Consider the following 14,571-nt stretch of genomic DNA (forward strand, 5'->3'; position numbering starts at 1 on the left):
CCTGGAAGGTGGTGATGAGACACTCCTGGTTGCAGGTCGTCTTTGGGTCAAACGTCTTCACACAGGCCTGGTCAGACAAGGCATGCTGGGAAAAAAACGGTCAGCTGACATCAGACAGCTAGTCACATGCATAGTGAGTGAGTGTGGACGGCTGAGCGGTACCCGGAGCTCTCCGATAGACGACAGCAGACCGGCTCCGTAAGCTCTCAGCTGACCGTCCTGTTTGCAGAGTCCAAACTCAATGGTGAAGAAATAACACTGAGGAATCAAAGAGATCAAAGACGTTACTGAGGGACGGACGAGGACGGACGGAGGGACGAGGACGTCTCTGCTCTGACAACATGCTCATTCTTTTAACATGTTCCACAAGTATCATCATTTATAGGTTTAATAACTTGCCAGAATATCCATGAGGTGTGATTAGTTAGTGATTAGTTATTGATCAGCTGTGTGTGAACTCACTGTGGCCAGTTTCTGGACGTCCTCGTCTGACGCTCCGAGCGAAGCCAAACCGATCTCCTGAGAGAACTGAGCGAACTTAGGATCAGCCAGAAGAGGAACGTGACCCAGCAGCTCATGACATGTGTCCCTGAGAGCAACAGCATTCACTTAGATTAGATTAATTACATTAATTAGACAGATTAGATGAATTAGATTAATTAGACTGATTAGATTAATTAGACAGATTAGATTAATTAGATTAATTAATTAGATTGATTATATTGATTAGATTGATTAAATTAATTACATTGATTAGATTGATTTTATTAATTAGATTGATTACATTAATTAGACTGATTAGATTAATTAGATTAATTAGACTGATATTATATTAATTAAATGAATTACATTGATTAGATTGGTGACCACCTGCATGTAAACAGACTGGACGACCTGCAACAACTTGCACATCTTTAGGTTTTATAGACAATTCATGTGACTATTATTATGATGAGGAATAGAGGAGGAGGAGCATGAGTTAGATGGTGAGGACGGAGGAGGAAGCAGGACGGAGACGAGAAAGCGAGATGAGGAGGACGAAAGAGGCAGCGAGAGGAGTTTGAGGATGAGGAGGAGGAGAGGAGGAGGAGGAGGAGAGAGGAGAGGAGAGAGGAGGAGGAGGAGAAGAGGAGGAGGAGGAGGAAGAGGAGGAGGAGAGGAGGAGGAGGAGGAGGAAGAGGAGAAGAGGAGGAGGAGGAGGAGGAAAAGAAAGAGGAGGAGGAGAAGAGGAGGAGGAGGAGGAAGGAGGAGGAGGAGGAGGAGGAGGAGGAGGAGGAGGAGGAGGAGGAGGAAGAGGAGGAGGAAGAGGAGGAGGAAGAGGAGGAGGAGGAGGAGGAGGAGGAGGAACTCACGGTTCGGGGGTGTAGAGGGGGTCGGTGCTGTGACGAACATACTGAGTGCAGTTAAACACTCTGTAGGCCAAACCAGCCAGGAAGTCTCTGGGAGAAAGATAACCTGCTACAGGACGAACCGTGAAACCAGAGCGCTCTGCAGACAGAAAACACCTGTTAACACGGGACCAGTTCTACCTGCTCCTGCTCCTGCTCCTGGTCCTGCTCCTGGTCCTGGTCCTGGTTCTGGTCCTGCAAACAACTTCAGGATGAGACAAGAGACAGAAACAAGACCAGAATCAAACTAAACCTCTCTCAGGACCAGGTTTATGCCAGGACCAGGTTTATGTCAGGACCAGGTTTATGTCAGGACCAGGTTTATGTCAGGACCTCTGTGGTATCAGGACCAGGTTTATGTCAGGACCAGGTTTATGTCAGGACCAGGTTTATGTCGGGACCTCAGTGGTACCAGGACCAGGGTTCAGCTCATTTATGGTTAATTATTACTTTACTAATCCCAGACATGGATTAAGACCAGCGACCACCTGGTCCCTGTTAGAACTGGTTCTGTGAAGATATTCTGAGTTGGGCCGGGTGTGAGCGTTCAGGTCTGATGATGAGGCTGAGGTTGAACCTCGGAGGAAGAGCGAGACGTCCTCCAGCTGAGGGATGTTGTCCTCCCTGTAGCCACAGTGCTTGGTGAGCAGAGGCAGGTTCTTCAGGTATTCTCTGCAGGCGTGGGTGGGGTACAGCTGGGTGAGCTCCCTGAACACCACCCCCCACGTCCTCACCTCCTCCGCCGTGTACTCGATGCGTGGAATGGGTTGTCCACTGGGGACGAGACAGGGACAAAGTCTCACCAACAAACCCCAGAGACAAATAGGGAATAACAGCGGGACTCACAATTTATAGTTCATGGCCACCTCCACGAAGAACTTCCTGCGCTGGCGATAGACGTCGTCTTTAAAGCCCTGAGGGGACAGAAGAGGACATTTAAAAAGAGACACCAGAGATGGAGACAACACTGTCCATCATCATGAACACAGAAGACACTCACAGGATGATCAGCGTCCAGCTCAGAGCCGTACATCAGCACACGGTGAGAACACTGGTCCAACTCTGAGATCTTCATGGGAAACCAGGGGACGTCCTCTTCATCTGACCAGAGACAACAACACGTCCTCAAGATCCTTGGACATGTGACATGTTCAAACCTGAGTCTTAGCGTGTTTAAACCTGAGTCTTAGCGTGTTCATACCTGAGTCTTAGCGTGTTTAAACCTGAGTCTTAGCGTGTTCATACCTGAGTCTTAGCGTGTTCAAACCTGAGTCTTAGCGTGTTCATACCTGCCTCCGTTGACCAAACGTGTGCTGGGGTGTTGAAGGAAACAATGTTGACGTGATCTTTGAGATGTTGCAGCAACTCGTTGAACTCTTTCTGGCTGCAACTACAATCAGCAAAGATCTCCACCTCGTTAGGAGCTCGCCTCGACATCCGCGACTCTATGTGCCTCAGGTTCACCCTCCTCTCCTGGAGGAGGAGGAAGAAGAGGAAGAGGAGAAGCAGGTTGTGTTTTCTAGTTGTGGTTCTAGTTCTAGTTGTGGTTCTAGTTCTAGTTGTGGTTCTGACCTGGAACAGTCTGAGAGCTTTCACCAAACATCCGACTTCGTTCTTCAGAGAAAAAACCACGGCTGTTTTCCCCAAATCCTCCTGCTCCTGGTTCTCATTGATGGGACAAAAGGACGGACGCCTGGACTGTAACGACAAAGACCCATGAATGAATGAATGAATGAATGAATGAATGAATCTGACTGGACCCATGAATGAATGGATGAATGAATGAATGAATCATTGTCGGATTTCAAACTAATTTCCTTTCCCCTCCATCATTATTATTATTATACTTATTGGCATTATTGTTATTATTATTATTATTATTATTGTTGTTGTTGTTGTCGTTGTTAGTATTGTTATTATTATTATTGTTGTTGTTGTTGTTATTACTATGTTCCATTTGCCTCATTGTGTAACTGCCTTAGCCATTTTTTTGTTTCCTAACAGTACGTAAGAAATGTGCTGCTAAAAATATACTTTTCTTGTGTAAATATGACTTTAAATATGACTTGCCTCATATGAATATGAGCTAATTATGCTGTTAGTCTGAATTAAAGCCTGAGAACCACAGAGTCCAGTTAATCCCTGAGCGCGGACTAGGAGGCAGCCTAACAGATCCAAGATGAGGACGATGATGAGGAGGTGTGTGTTCTGGTGTTCTTACCATCTGCCCGCCGGTGTGGCGCTGCTGGTGCTGCTGCCGCTGGTCAAACATGGCCGAGTCCAGAGACATGCCCCTCCTGGACCAGTACTTACTGGAGAACATCATCATGGCCGGCTGCATCCTGGGAACCGGCTCCGGGACGTCCTTCATCACATGGGCCGAGGCCATGGGGAACCAGTGGGTGTAGGAGTACCAGGGCTCCAGCCTGACGCTCTGGTTCTGGCTCTGGTTCTGGTGCTGGTTCTGGTGCTGGTTCTGGTGCTGATGGATCGTGTCTGAGGGCGTCGCCTAATGTCTCTGGCTAAATACCCTTGGGGAGGAGAGTGAAGCTCCACCCACAGACCTCAGCTGCTTCGTTATTGGTCAGGCAGCGACAGACGAACTAACCAAGCAAGGAGACAGATAGTGGGAGGGGCTTAGAGGAGGCTGTGGAGGAGGAGGAGCTAAACATCTGGCACTATAAAAACATCTTGATGCTAAGCTAGCTCTTCCCAGTCTTGATGCTAAGCTAGCTGTATTTGTGATGTTTCCAGAGTTCTCTGGTCTTTGTTGCAGGTCTTTGATGGACGGACGCCTCCTCCACATAAAGCAGCTTCAATAAACGCTGAGCGGCTGATTGGCAGCTGATAACGGTGGCGGCTATCAGCAGCCAATCAGACGAGAGCCGACACAATTTCCTGCTGCACAGGAAATGAAAGCGGAGGCGACTGGAGGAGCTTTGTTCTGATGGATGCAGCTTTATGAGCAGATCTGGTGATAGCGGCCTCGTCCTCGGCCTTTTCCTCCAAAGGCCTCCATCAAAGGAGGGGGGGGGGGGGGGGGGGGGGATGTCCATCATCTACATGAAAGCACCTGAAGTGACATTTAGAGGAAACGGGAGGATTTACATGTTGATGGAAACAGAGTCAGAGACGACAGAATTCATTCGTTCATTCATCCTGGAAATGAACAACAACAACTCGGCGCCTCCTTTCCTCCTTTCCTCCCTTTCCTCCCTTTCTCCCTTCCTCCTTTCTCCCTTCCTCCCTTCCTCCTTTCCTCCTTTCCTCCCTTCACATTTCAATTCAATTCAGTTCATTTATTTAACGTCAGTAACAACATTAATTGTCTTAAGACGCTTTATAAAACCTCCAGAGCCGCTGGGAAGGAAGAACAGGAGGTAACTGCTGCTCCAAGCAGAGTCCAACACCTCCAGCAGCTCACACTGAGCCCGGGGCCCCCCAGGACTCTGTGCTCGCCCCCCCAGGACTCACTGAGCCCGGGGCCCCCCAGGACTCTGGACTCGCCCCCCCAGGACTCACTGAGCCCGGGGCCCCCCAGGACTCTGTGCTCGCCCCCCCAGGACTCACTGAGCCCGGGGCCCCCCAGGACTCTGTGCTCGCCCCCCCAGGACTCACTGAGCCCGGGGCCCCCCAGGACTCTGGACTCGCCCCCCCAGGACTCTGGACTCGCCCCCCTAGGACTCTGTGCTCGGAGCCCCTGCTGACCCACCTACAGCGCCGATCACTGACACAGACACGTCTCTGGTGAGTCTCATCACCCTCGACCTTCTGACCACGTGGTGCAGAGACAACAACCTCCTGCTGGACGTCACCAGATATTTCTGGACTTCCAGAGAGGCCACGCCTTCCAGAGAGGCCACGCCTTCCAGAGGGGCCACACCTTCCAGAGAGGCCACGCCCACACGCACCATCATACACACAACACAAACACACCTCTCTATTTATTGTTGATCTGCTGTGAACTTGAGTAGATGAATAAAAGAAAACCCTGCGGGACAGATTCTTCTATACGTCTGGTGCACGTGAAGAAACCAACAATAAACGTGAGAGCTGACTTTGACTTTGAAAACAAGATGGCCGCCATGTGAAGAAGGAGAAGGATGAACATGCAGCAGCGTCATATTCTGAAATAATTTATTTCATCTCTAATGACGTGTCCGTCTCCAGTGGAAACTGCTGAACATGTTGGTGTATCTATGTGTCTCTGTGAGGACCTTCCCTGTGTCCTAAGCTTTACCCTAAAACCAAAGTAGGTCCTATTCATCCATCCATTCATCCATCCATTCATTCATCCATTCATAACATCTCTCAGAACCACACATTCAGTGAATCAGTTCTTCATCGTCTCTGAGCTCCTGGTTTTTTCTCCTCCAGTAGTTCCCCCCCCACATCAACGACGCTCCTTGAAGGCAGCAGGACGCCCCCCTCCTCAAAGACACCAGGCACCACAGGACCCCCCCCACCCCAGAAGGCCCATGTCCATTCTCTGCTGAGTCACCAGGGAGAGTCAGACCAACACAATGTTATGAAGGTGGTCATAATGTTATGGCTGATGGTTTTTGTAGTGACGGAGACGGAGAAACGAGTTGATAAAGTAGATAAATGTTTTAATTTAATATTACATAATCAGGATCATTGATCACCCCCCAAACATCTGGAACAGCTGCTTCCTGATTAAGAGCCAATCAGACGCCACGCTGCAGGGATCAGCTGATCCGGTCTGAAGACACGCTATGGTACACGAAATTATAAAAATAAGATTCTGGATTCTCTTCCATTCTTTGTACATGTGAGTCTCTGACGTCCACTAGGACACAAAGACAGCGCTGCTGTCCCTCAAGTGTCCGTTGGAGCAGACGTCCCCCCGAGACGCTGAGACACCATCTGTCCTCTGTGAACACGACTCAGAGTCCAAGCCCAAGATGGAGCTGATGGAGTGAGGCAGATCCTGGAGACGAGAGGACAGAGAGGACAGATTGAGACAGAGTGAGACAGGGTGAGACAGAAAGGACAGAGAGGACAGATTGAGACGGAGTGAGACAGGGTGAGACAGAAAGGACAGAGAGGACAGAGAGGACAGAGTGAGACAGAGTGAGACAGAAAGGACAGAGTGAGACAGAGTGAGACAGAAAGGACAGAAAGGACAGAGTGAGACAGAGAGGACAGAGTGGGCAGAGTGAGACAGAGAGGACAGACCTTACAGTTCTGGACCTGCAGACAGATGCCCTCAGCTTTCTGAAGAATTTCCTCCACGTCCAGTTTCATTGAGAGTTCGTTAATGTGCTGAAATACAATCAAGAACAGTTCAGATTGGTCCGGTACCATGGCAACGGGTTGATGCGGCAACAGGTTGATACGGTAACGGCAACGGGTTGGTACGGTAACGGGTTGATACGGTAACAGGTTGATACGGTAACAGGTTGATACGGTAACAGGTTGATACGGTAACGGGTTGGTACGGTAACGGGTTGATACGGTAACAGGTTGATACGGTAACAGGTTGATACGGTAACGGGTTGATACGGTAACGGGTTGATACGGTAACGGGTTGATACGGTAACGGGTTGGTCAACAGGTGGTTACCTTGAGGATCTCGTTGAAGCCGTAGTTTTCCTCCATGATCTTCTGCTTCTCCGAGTCCAGGATGGCGCAGCAGATCAGCAGATGGAAGTTCTGACAGGGAAGTCCGGTCCACATCACCTGGGGGTCCAGAACCACAGACTCAAGACTCAAGACCAAAGACTGAACACTAGGGATGGTCTGATATCCGATCCACTGGATAGAACCCGTCTGATCCTCATTATTCTCATTAACATATCCTCAACTTCACTTTGCGCCACATGTGAAACACTGTTTTCCAGCTGTCGCCATGTTTTTGTCATGTGACCAGAAGCTGGCGTCATGGCTGCCGTGTGGAATAATTTATGGGGCGAGAGGATTATGGAAAAAATAATAATCACCATTATTTTAAATGATACTGAAATCACGATTAATTAACACGATTATTCACTGATTTGCAAAAAAGTATTTATTGAACCACCAAAACTTTAAATCTAACGTTTTATAGCATAAATGTCACAGCCTCCGTTACCTGTCTCCGTCTCCAGGAGCCGGGGGGACATCGAGTGTCCTCAATGTCCTCAATCTCTTTCTGCTCCACGTCCAACAATTTGAATCCAAAATGTCTCCAAATGACCTAAGTTGTCCTTCCTGTCTTTTAACTAAAGGCTCAGGCTGGTGATACGTGGTGGGTATAATGTGACTTTTCTGTTTATACACTGAAATTATTTAATTTAATTTAAATATTTGCACCAAGTTGCACTTTTACTTTATTTCAAACATTAGAATGGTGCAGCTGGTGCAGTATTTACAAATGCTGTTAAAAGCTATGTGAGCTTTAAGTTTAGATAAAGTCACAGCGTAACTTCAGCTGCAGTCACATGTTTTCCTTCTTTATTTCGGGACCAGAACAGGAGCTGTACTGTGATGTTTTTAGATTTCAGTTACAAGCAAATTACATCCACGTTTTATTAAGAACTTTTAGAGTGACAAACGTAGTATAAGCTGCAGTATAGATATGTATATAAAGTGGTATCAAGCCTTCACTAGTTAACACTAAAGACCAGAGACTCATGGACCCTGATGGACGGGGACCAGACTATAACCTGGATTTAATGAAGTAAACTGGACCTGATGTTTCAGTTGATCCAATAAAAACAAAGTGAATATAATTTAAATCTGGAACAGTTTCTATGAATGATTTAATTAATAATAGATTAATCAGGTGGTACCGACCTCCCAGAGCCGCAGGACGTCCTGGAAACTGAGCTCCCTCTTAAACCTGATCAACAGCCACCGGAAGCAGAAGTAGAGGAACCCGGAGTCCTGGGACTCTGGAGGGAAGAAAGGCAACATCAGACCAGACGGCACCATGTGACCTCATGTGACCTCATGTGATGTCATGTGACATCATGTGACATCACAGATCATGTGACCTGTGCGTACCCAGGTAGTTCCAGAAGGACAGGTCCAGGAGTCTGAGCAGCGTACTGAGCTGGATCAGCTGGGTCTTCATCCCCTGCATCTGCTCCTCAAAGTTCTGGTGCTGCAACAACAACAATGATCCAAACTCACCAGCTGATCACCGACTGATCACCGGCTGATCACCGGCTGATCACCGACTGATCACCGACTGATCACCGACTGATCACCAGCTGATCACCAGCTGATCACCAGCTGATCACCGGCTGATCACCAGCTGATCACCAGCTGATCACCAGCTGATCACCAGCTGATCACCGACTGATCACCGACTGATCACCGACTGATCACCAGCTGATCACCAGCTGATCACCAGCTGATCACTGGCTGATCACCAGCTGATCACCAGCTGATCCAATGGCTGCATGAATGATTGTAGGGGATGTTTCTGAAGGTTCACTGACCATCTGGTCCATGAAGGAGACGAAGCACCAGAAGGCGTCCACCTCGTTCTCCATGACGTAGAGGATGGGGGACAGCAGGTCACTCATCCCCTGGACGTACCCTGGAGGACACAGACATTCATGACCCTGAGGACACCAGGAACCCCTCACAGGAACCCCTCACAGGAACCCCTCACAGGAACCCCTCACAGGAACCCCTCACAGGAACCACCCAGATCCCCCTAGTGGATGCGGTCTCCAGGAGATCCAAGCTCAGCCTCACCCAGGTCAAAGTCAAACATGCAGTAGGTCATGAGGATGTCGTGGAGGAGAACCAGGCCCGGGTTGTCCATGCCCTCATAGAACCGGTTGGTTCTGTCGGTTCTGTTCACGTCCTTCTCTGAAACCAGTCAACAAACACACCAGGGTCAATGGAGGAGAGGGGGAGGAGAGAAGGGGGAGGAGGAGGAGGAGAGGAGGCGGGGGAGGAGACGAGGAGGGGGAGGAGGAGGAGGAGGGGGAGGAGAGGGGGAGGGGGAGGGGGAGGAGAGGGAGGAGAGGAGGGAAGGAGAGGGAGGAGGAGAGGGGGAGGAGAGGAGGAGGGAGGAGAGGAGGAGGAGGTTCCTCTCACCGATCAGACTCCTATAGTCCCTCAGCCTTGAGTTCCTCTTCTCCTGTTCCTCACTCACAGATTTCCACTGGAGCTTCATCCTGAAATACTCATCACTACACACACAGATACACACAGACACACACAGAGACACACAGAGACACACACACACACACACACTCCAGTTACCACTACATTAACATTACCCCCCCCTCTCCTCCTCCTCCTCCTCTTACGTCTTCAGTCTCTGCAGTGTTTTCCTTTCCTCTGTTGAACTGTCCCATGGAAAATATCCCAACAGGAACTTCCAGGCCTCCTTCCTCACAGCGTGGCACAGCCCCTACAACACAACAACACAACAACAACAACAACACAACATTACTACTCTGTGTTATTGTAGTGTGTCTTCTGTTATTGTGTGTATTGTTGTAGTGTGTTGCTTTGTGTAAAGATCAAGTGATGTGGATTTATTAGGGCCGATACTGATTTTTAACATCAGCATTGGTCGATACTGGGAGGCAATACCGGGAGGAGATACAGGGAGGCGATACTGGGTAGAGATACTGCCTCCCAGTCGTCCTCAGCGTCTCCAGCAGACAGAGCTGCCTGTGGACGCGCCTGTCTGTAAATACTGCTGAGGAGCTGATACCAGTAAAAAACGGCCGGCCGATAGTTGCCTTTTTTCCTTACACATCTCTAGTTGTCGTGTGTTGGTGTTGTGTAGTGTTGTTGTGTAGTGTTGTCGTGTGTTGGTGTTGTGTAGTGTTGTAGTTGTGTAGGTGACGTGCCCCCTTGAAGATGTTGTGTCTCAGTTGTGGGACGTCCCTCATGCGTCCCACTGGATCCTGGTGTTTGGTCCAGTCGTCCACAGACAGAGGGTCCTTCCTGGTCACCTGAGGCCTCAGTCCTAGGTCCACCTGAGGGGACAGAGGACAGGGGTTAGAGGATAGAGGACAGGGGTCAGGGGACAGAGGACAGGGGACAGGGGTCAGGGGATAGAGGACAGAGGACAGAGGACAGGGGACAGGGGACAGGGGTCAGGGGACAGAGGACAGAGGACAGAGGACAGAGGACAGGGATCAGGGGGCAGAGGACCAGGTTTGTCTTCTCACCCTGGTGATGACCTCGAAGCCCGGTTCCTCCTGCTGGTTGATCTCCAGTCCCGGGATGACCTCCCCCAGGAGGTCCGCCCCCTCCTCTGGGGGGCGCAGGTAGGCCCCCTCCTCTGGGGGGCGCAGGTAGGCCACCTCCTCTGGGGGGCGCTGCTGCTGCTCCTCTGTCCCCCGCAGAGCATCAAAGATGTAGTTGGTGACTTTGGAGAAGCCGCCCAGGGTGGTGACATAGGGGTCTCGCCTCAGCTTCTATGAGAGACAAAGACAGACGGAGTGAACCCTCTGGGACCAGGAGGGGGTCTCTGGGGTCTCTGGGACCAGGAGGGGGTCTCTGGGGTCTCTGGGGTCTATGGGACCAGGAGGGGGTCTCTGGGGTCTCTGGGGTCTCTGGGACCAGGAGGGGGTCTCTGGGGTCTCTGGGGTCTATGGGACCAGGAGGGGGTCTCTGGGGTCTCTGGGACCAGGAAGGGGTCTTGGGGGTCTCTGGGGTCTCTGGAGTCTCTGGAGTCTCTTACGTGAACGAGGCCAAAGTTGTTGTCGTCGAGCAGGTTTTCGAAGGACTGGGACAGGGCCCTGTTGGGGGTGCTGACCATCAGACAGGTCTCAGCGTGGGGGGACCTGCCAACAGGAAAGACCAGGTCAGGCCCAAGAACCTCAACAGGAGCGTCAGACAGAGGACGGGGTCTACAGGAAGCCTCTGGTACTCACTCAGTCAGCAGGGCGAACCTCCGCAGGCTGTCCAGGAACTCGGTGCTGCCGCCCTGGTGGAAGTGCAGAGGTGGAAGGGGGACGGACGAGTCCTTCAGCTGCAGCACCAGGAAGGTCCAGCCCTCCTCCTTCACCGTGATGGAGCGAAGCTCAGAGACGCTGAAGCTGAACCCCCATCGGCTCCTCTCGTGGCTGTGGTTCAGAGAGCCTGGAAGACCAGGTCCAGCAACACAACAGGACATGAACACCATAAACACCCTGCAAGCCCCAGAACCAGGGCCCCAGAACCAGGGCCTCAGAACCAGGGCCCTAGAACCAGGGCCCCAGAACCAGGGCCTCAGAACCAGGGCCCTAGAACCAGGGCCCCAGAACCAGGGCCTCAAAACCAGGGCCCCAGAACCAGGGCCCCAGAAGCAGGGCCTCAGAACCAGGGCCTCAGAACCAGGGCTCCAGAACCAGGGCTCCAGAACCAGCATGGGTGGTGGGAACTTCTGGTCTGCTGCTCCTTTGGAGACTGTGGAACGTCCTCCCCCACAGACTACACATGGTTTTAAACTACACTACACTATACTATACTACACTATAATATACTATACTATTCTATACTACACTATACTATACTATAATATACTACACTACACTATACTATACTACACTATACTATAATACACTATACTATATTATACTACACTATAATATACTATACTATACTACACTACACTATACTATACTACACTTTACTATACTATACTACACTATAATATACTATACTATACTATACTATTCTATACTACACTATACTATACTATAATATACTACACTACACTATACTATACTACACTATAATATACTATACTATACTACACTACACTATACTATACTACACTTTACTATACTATACTACACTATACTATACTACACTATAATATACTATACTATAATATACTATACTATACTATACTATACTATACTATACTACACTATACTATACTACACTTTACTATACTATACTACACTATACTATACTACACTATAATATACTATACTATACTATACTACACTATACTATACTAAACTATACTACACTATAATATACTATACTATACTATACTATACTATACTACACTTTACTATACTATACTACACTATACTATACTACACTATAATATACTATACTATACTATACTATACTACACTATACTACACTATAATATACTATACTATACTATAATATACTATACTATACTACACTACACTTTACTATACTATACTACACTATACTATACTAACTATATATATACATATTACACTATACTACCTATAACTATTACTATACTATACTATACTACACTATATACTACTACTATAATATACTATACTATACTATACTACACTATATTACACTATACTACACTATAATATACTATACTATACTATACTACACTCTACTATACTATAATATACTATACTATACTACACTATAATATACTATACTATACTATACTACACTACACTATAACATACTATACTATACTATAATATACTATACTATACTATACTATACTATACTACACTCTACTATACTATAATATACTACACTCTACTATACTATATTATACTACACTATACTACACTCTACTACACTATATTATACTATACTACACTCCTCTTATCTAGCACAACTTACATCTATACATGATATTATCATACATCCTTACTTGATATGAGAAGTGAGTTATTAACGGGTGGATGAAGGAGCAGAGTTCATCATCCTCTTTTGAAACCTCATGAAGTCTCACCGTCTCCGTTGGGACACGTCCTCTTCTTGAAGGACACCGTGTTCACCATGTCCCACTCCGTCTCGTAGCTCTGCTGGCTCTCTAGCAGCTGAGGATTCTGGGAACTCTGGGAGTTCTGGGCCCACTCCACCACGGAGCTGGAGTCCTGGAAACACCATCCGTTTAAATGAAGCTCGGATAAATGTTTCAGGGCTGAACAGAACCAGAACCGGAACGTACCTTCCCAGCACACAGCATGTTGGATGGATCCACCGAGTCCTCCAGGGGCCTGAAGTCCACCACGATCTCAGCATCCTACATTTATCAGATCAGCTCTGTACTTTTATTAAATCACCATTTTTTGTTTCCTGACGTTTAACCATCGATCGATCATTGATCCATGATGGTGGAGTTTTACCTTGTCGAGGATCCGGAGGGAGCCCGACAGGAGGTCCGGCTCGGTTCCATCCCCGTCGCCATTCGGATGAATGAAGACCCCCTCGTGCTCATAGATCACCTACAAGACAAGATAAAGCATGTGATATTATTTGTCACATGCACAGTGAAATGTGTATTTATACCTGCAGCCATTAATAACTACAGTTCAGACAGTATTAATTCCACACAGCACACAAGGTAAAATATATAATGACACGAGTATAAATGTATAACGGAGAAAAATAAAATAAAATATAAGCTTGAAATCTGAAGTAAAGGGTGGTGGCTGAAACATAAACCTGTTTACTATCTTTTAAAGCAGCTGTGAGTCACATCCAACCTGCAGCTGCTCGGAGCTCGATTAGTCCGCCTGTCTCTTAGCTTCTCTTAGCTGTCACAGGCTAAACTCCCATCACACGATAATGCTAGCTCCTAACGCTAGCTGCTATCTCCTGGCTCCGGAGCTCCGTCCTGCGGCTTCTCCGGAGCCAGGATCCGGGGCAGGTCTGACCAGATCCGGACCGGAGCCGACCCAGAGCCCGAACCCTCCACCTCATCACAACAGATGATGTCGCTGCTGCTATAGGGTTAGCACAGCGGCTAACTGTCCGGCAGCTGTGAGGACCGGAGGGTCAGTCCTGAACCACAGCGGGACCGACCTCCGGGTCTGGGTCCGGTCCCCCAGTCCGGGTCTGGCCGGTATGAACTCCTCGGGACGGGTTCGTGTTTTTACCTTCACCGCTGACTCCGCCGCCATGTTTCTCTCGCTCCTTCCTGATGACGTCAGCATCTCACGTGATGCCCTATTTCCAAAACAAAACTGACAGCTTCCGGTGTACAAAAACAACATCCGGGTCTGAGCGATGAATGCGGAAGTTTAATAAACTGCAGTTCGCCAAATGGCCGCTAGAGGCTCCAGAGGGCGCTCCACAAAACACGGTACAAAACACGGTTTGGTTTCAATAGTTTATTTTAACTATTCATGTCAACTGCGCGGGAGCTTATTTTATTACTGTTTTATTTTTCACTAAGGTTTAAACCAGTTTGGGAAGTAGTAGTTCAGAACGTATAGTAGGAAACGTTTGTGTTGTTGATGTTCTATGTTTCAAC

At 48.3% G+C, this 14,571-nt stretch overlaps 2 protein-coding genes across 2 annotated transcripts in view; both read right to left on the reverse strand.

The window, feature by feature from the left end:
- tph2 (tryptophan hydroxylase 2 (tryptophan 5-monooxygenase)) overlaps positions 1-4,367 on the reverse strand; it is a 5,321-nt gene extending 954 nt beyond the window's left edge. The window contains exons 1-10 of the mRNA XM_047595343.1: positions 3,610-4,367; positions 2,961-3,086; positions 2,678-2,861; positions 2,389-2,489; positions 2,235-2,302; positions 1,966-2,162; positions 1,353-1,488; positions 463-589; positions 163-258; positions 1-85 (exon numbers count right to left, since the gene is read on the reverse strand). The exon at positions 1-85 is cut by the window's left edge and continues 49 nt beyond it. Coding sequence (XP_047451299.1) covers positions 1-85; positions 163-258; positions 463-589; positions 1,353-1,488; positions 1,966-2,162; positions 2,235-2,302; positions 2,389-2,489; positions 2,678-2,861; positions 2,961-3,086; positions 3,610-3,777 — 1,288 coding nt within the window. The 5' untranslated portion in view covers positions 3,778-4,367. The remainder of the gene's footprint in view (positions 86-162; positions 259-462; positions 590-1,352; positions 1,489-1,965; positions 2,163-2,234; positions 2,303-2,388; positions 2,490-2,677; positions 2,862-2,960; positions 3,087-3,609) is intronic.
- A 1,610-nt stretch (positions 4,368-5,977) lies between these two features.
- On the reverse strand, positions 5,978-14,288 carry tbc1d15 (TBC1 domain family, member 15). Its single transcript, XM_047597043.1, has 17 exons — positions 14,195-14,288; positions 13,442-13,540; positions 13,264-13,338; positions 13,045-13,189; positions 11,246-11,453; positions 11,053-11,155; positions 10,538-10,786; positions 10,214-10,342; positions 9,662-9,765; positions 9,447-9,541; positions 9,099-9,215; positions 8,837-8,937; positions 8,397-8,496; positions 8,187-8,284; positions 6,975-7,091; positions 6,588-6,674; positions 5,978-6,339 (listed from the first exon to the last, which is right to left on the reverse strand). Exons 1-17 carry the CDS (start codon positions 14,249-14,251, stop codon positions 6,199-6,201), a joined length of 2,025 nt encoding a protein of 674 aa, XP_047452999.1. The 5' UTR covers positions 14,252-14,288; the 3' UTR covers positions 5,978-6,198.
- Positions 14,289-14,571: the final 283 nt, after the last annotated feature.

Source organism: Mugil cephalus, chromosome 10 (assembly GCF_022458985.1).
Source record: "Mugil cephalus isolate CIBA_MC_2020 chromosome 10, CIBA_Mcephalus_1.1, whole genome shotgun sequence".
In the NCBI taxonomy this organism is placed as follows: domain Eukaryota; kingdom Metazoa; phylum Chordata; class Actinopteri; order Mugiliformes; family Mugilidae; genus Mugil; species Mugil cephalus.

Bases quoted from the DNA above. Each gene is read 5' to 3' on its own strand.
- tbc1d15 (XM_047597043.1), bottom strand. From the start codon at position 14,251: ATGCTGACGTCATCAGGAAGGAGCGAGAGAAACATGGCGGCGGAGTCA. The intron at 13,339-13,441 runs GTAAAACTCCAC...TGATAAATGTAG, and splicing joins CCCTCCGGATCCTCGACAAG to GATGCTGAGATCGTGGTGGA. The intron at 7,092-8,186 runs GTCGGTACCACC...CTGGACCCCCAG, and splicing joins ACGTCCTGCGGCTCTGGGAG to GTGATGTGGACCGGACTTCC.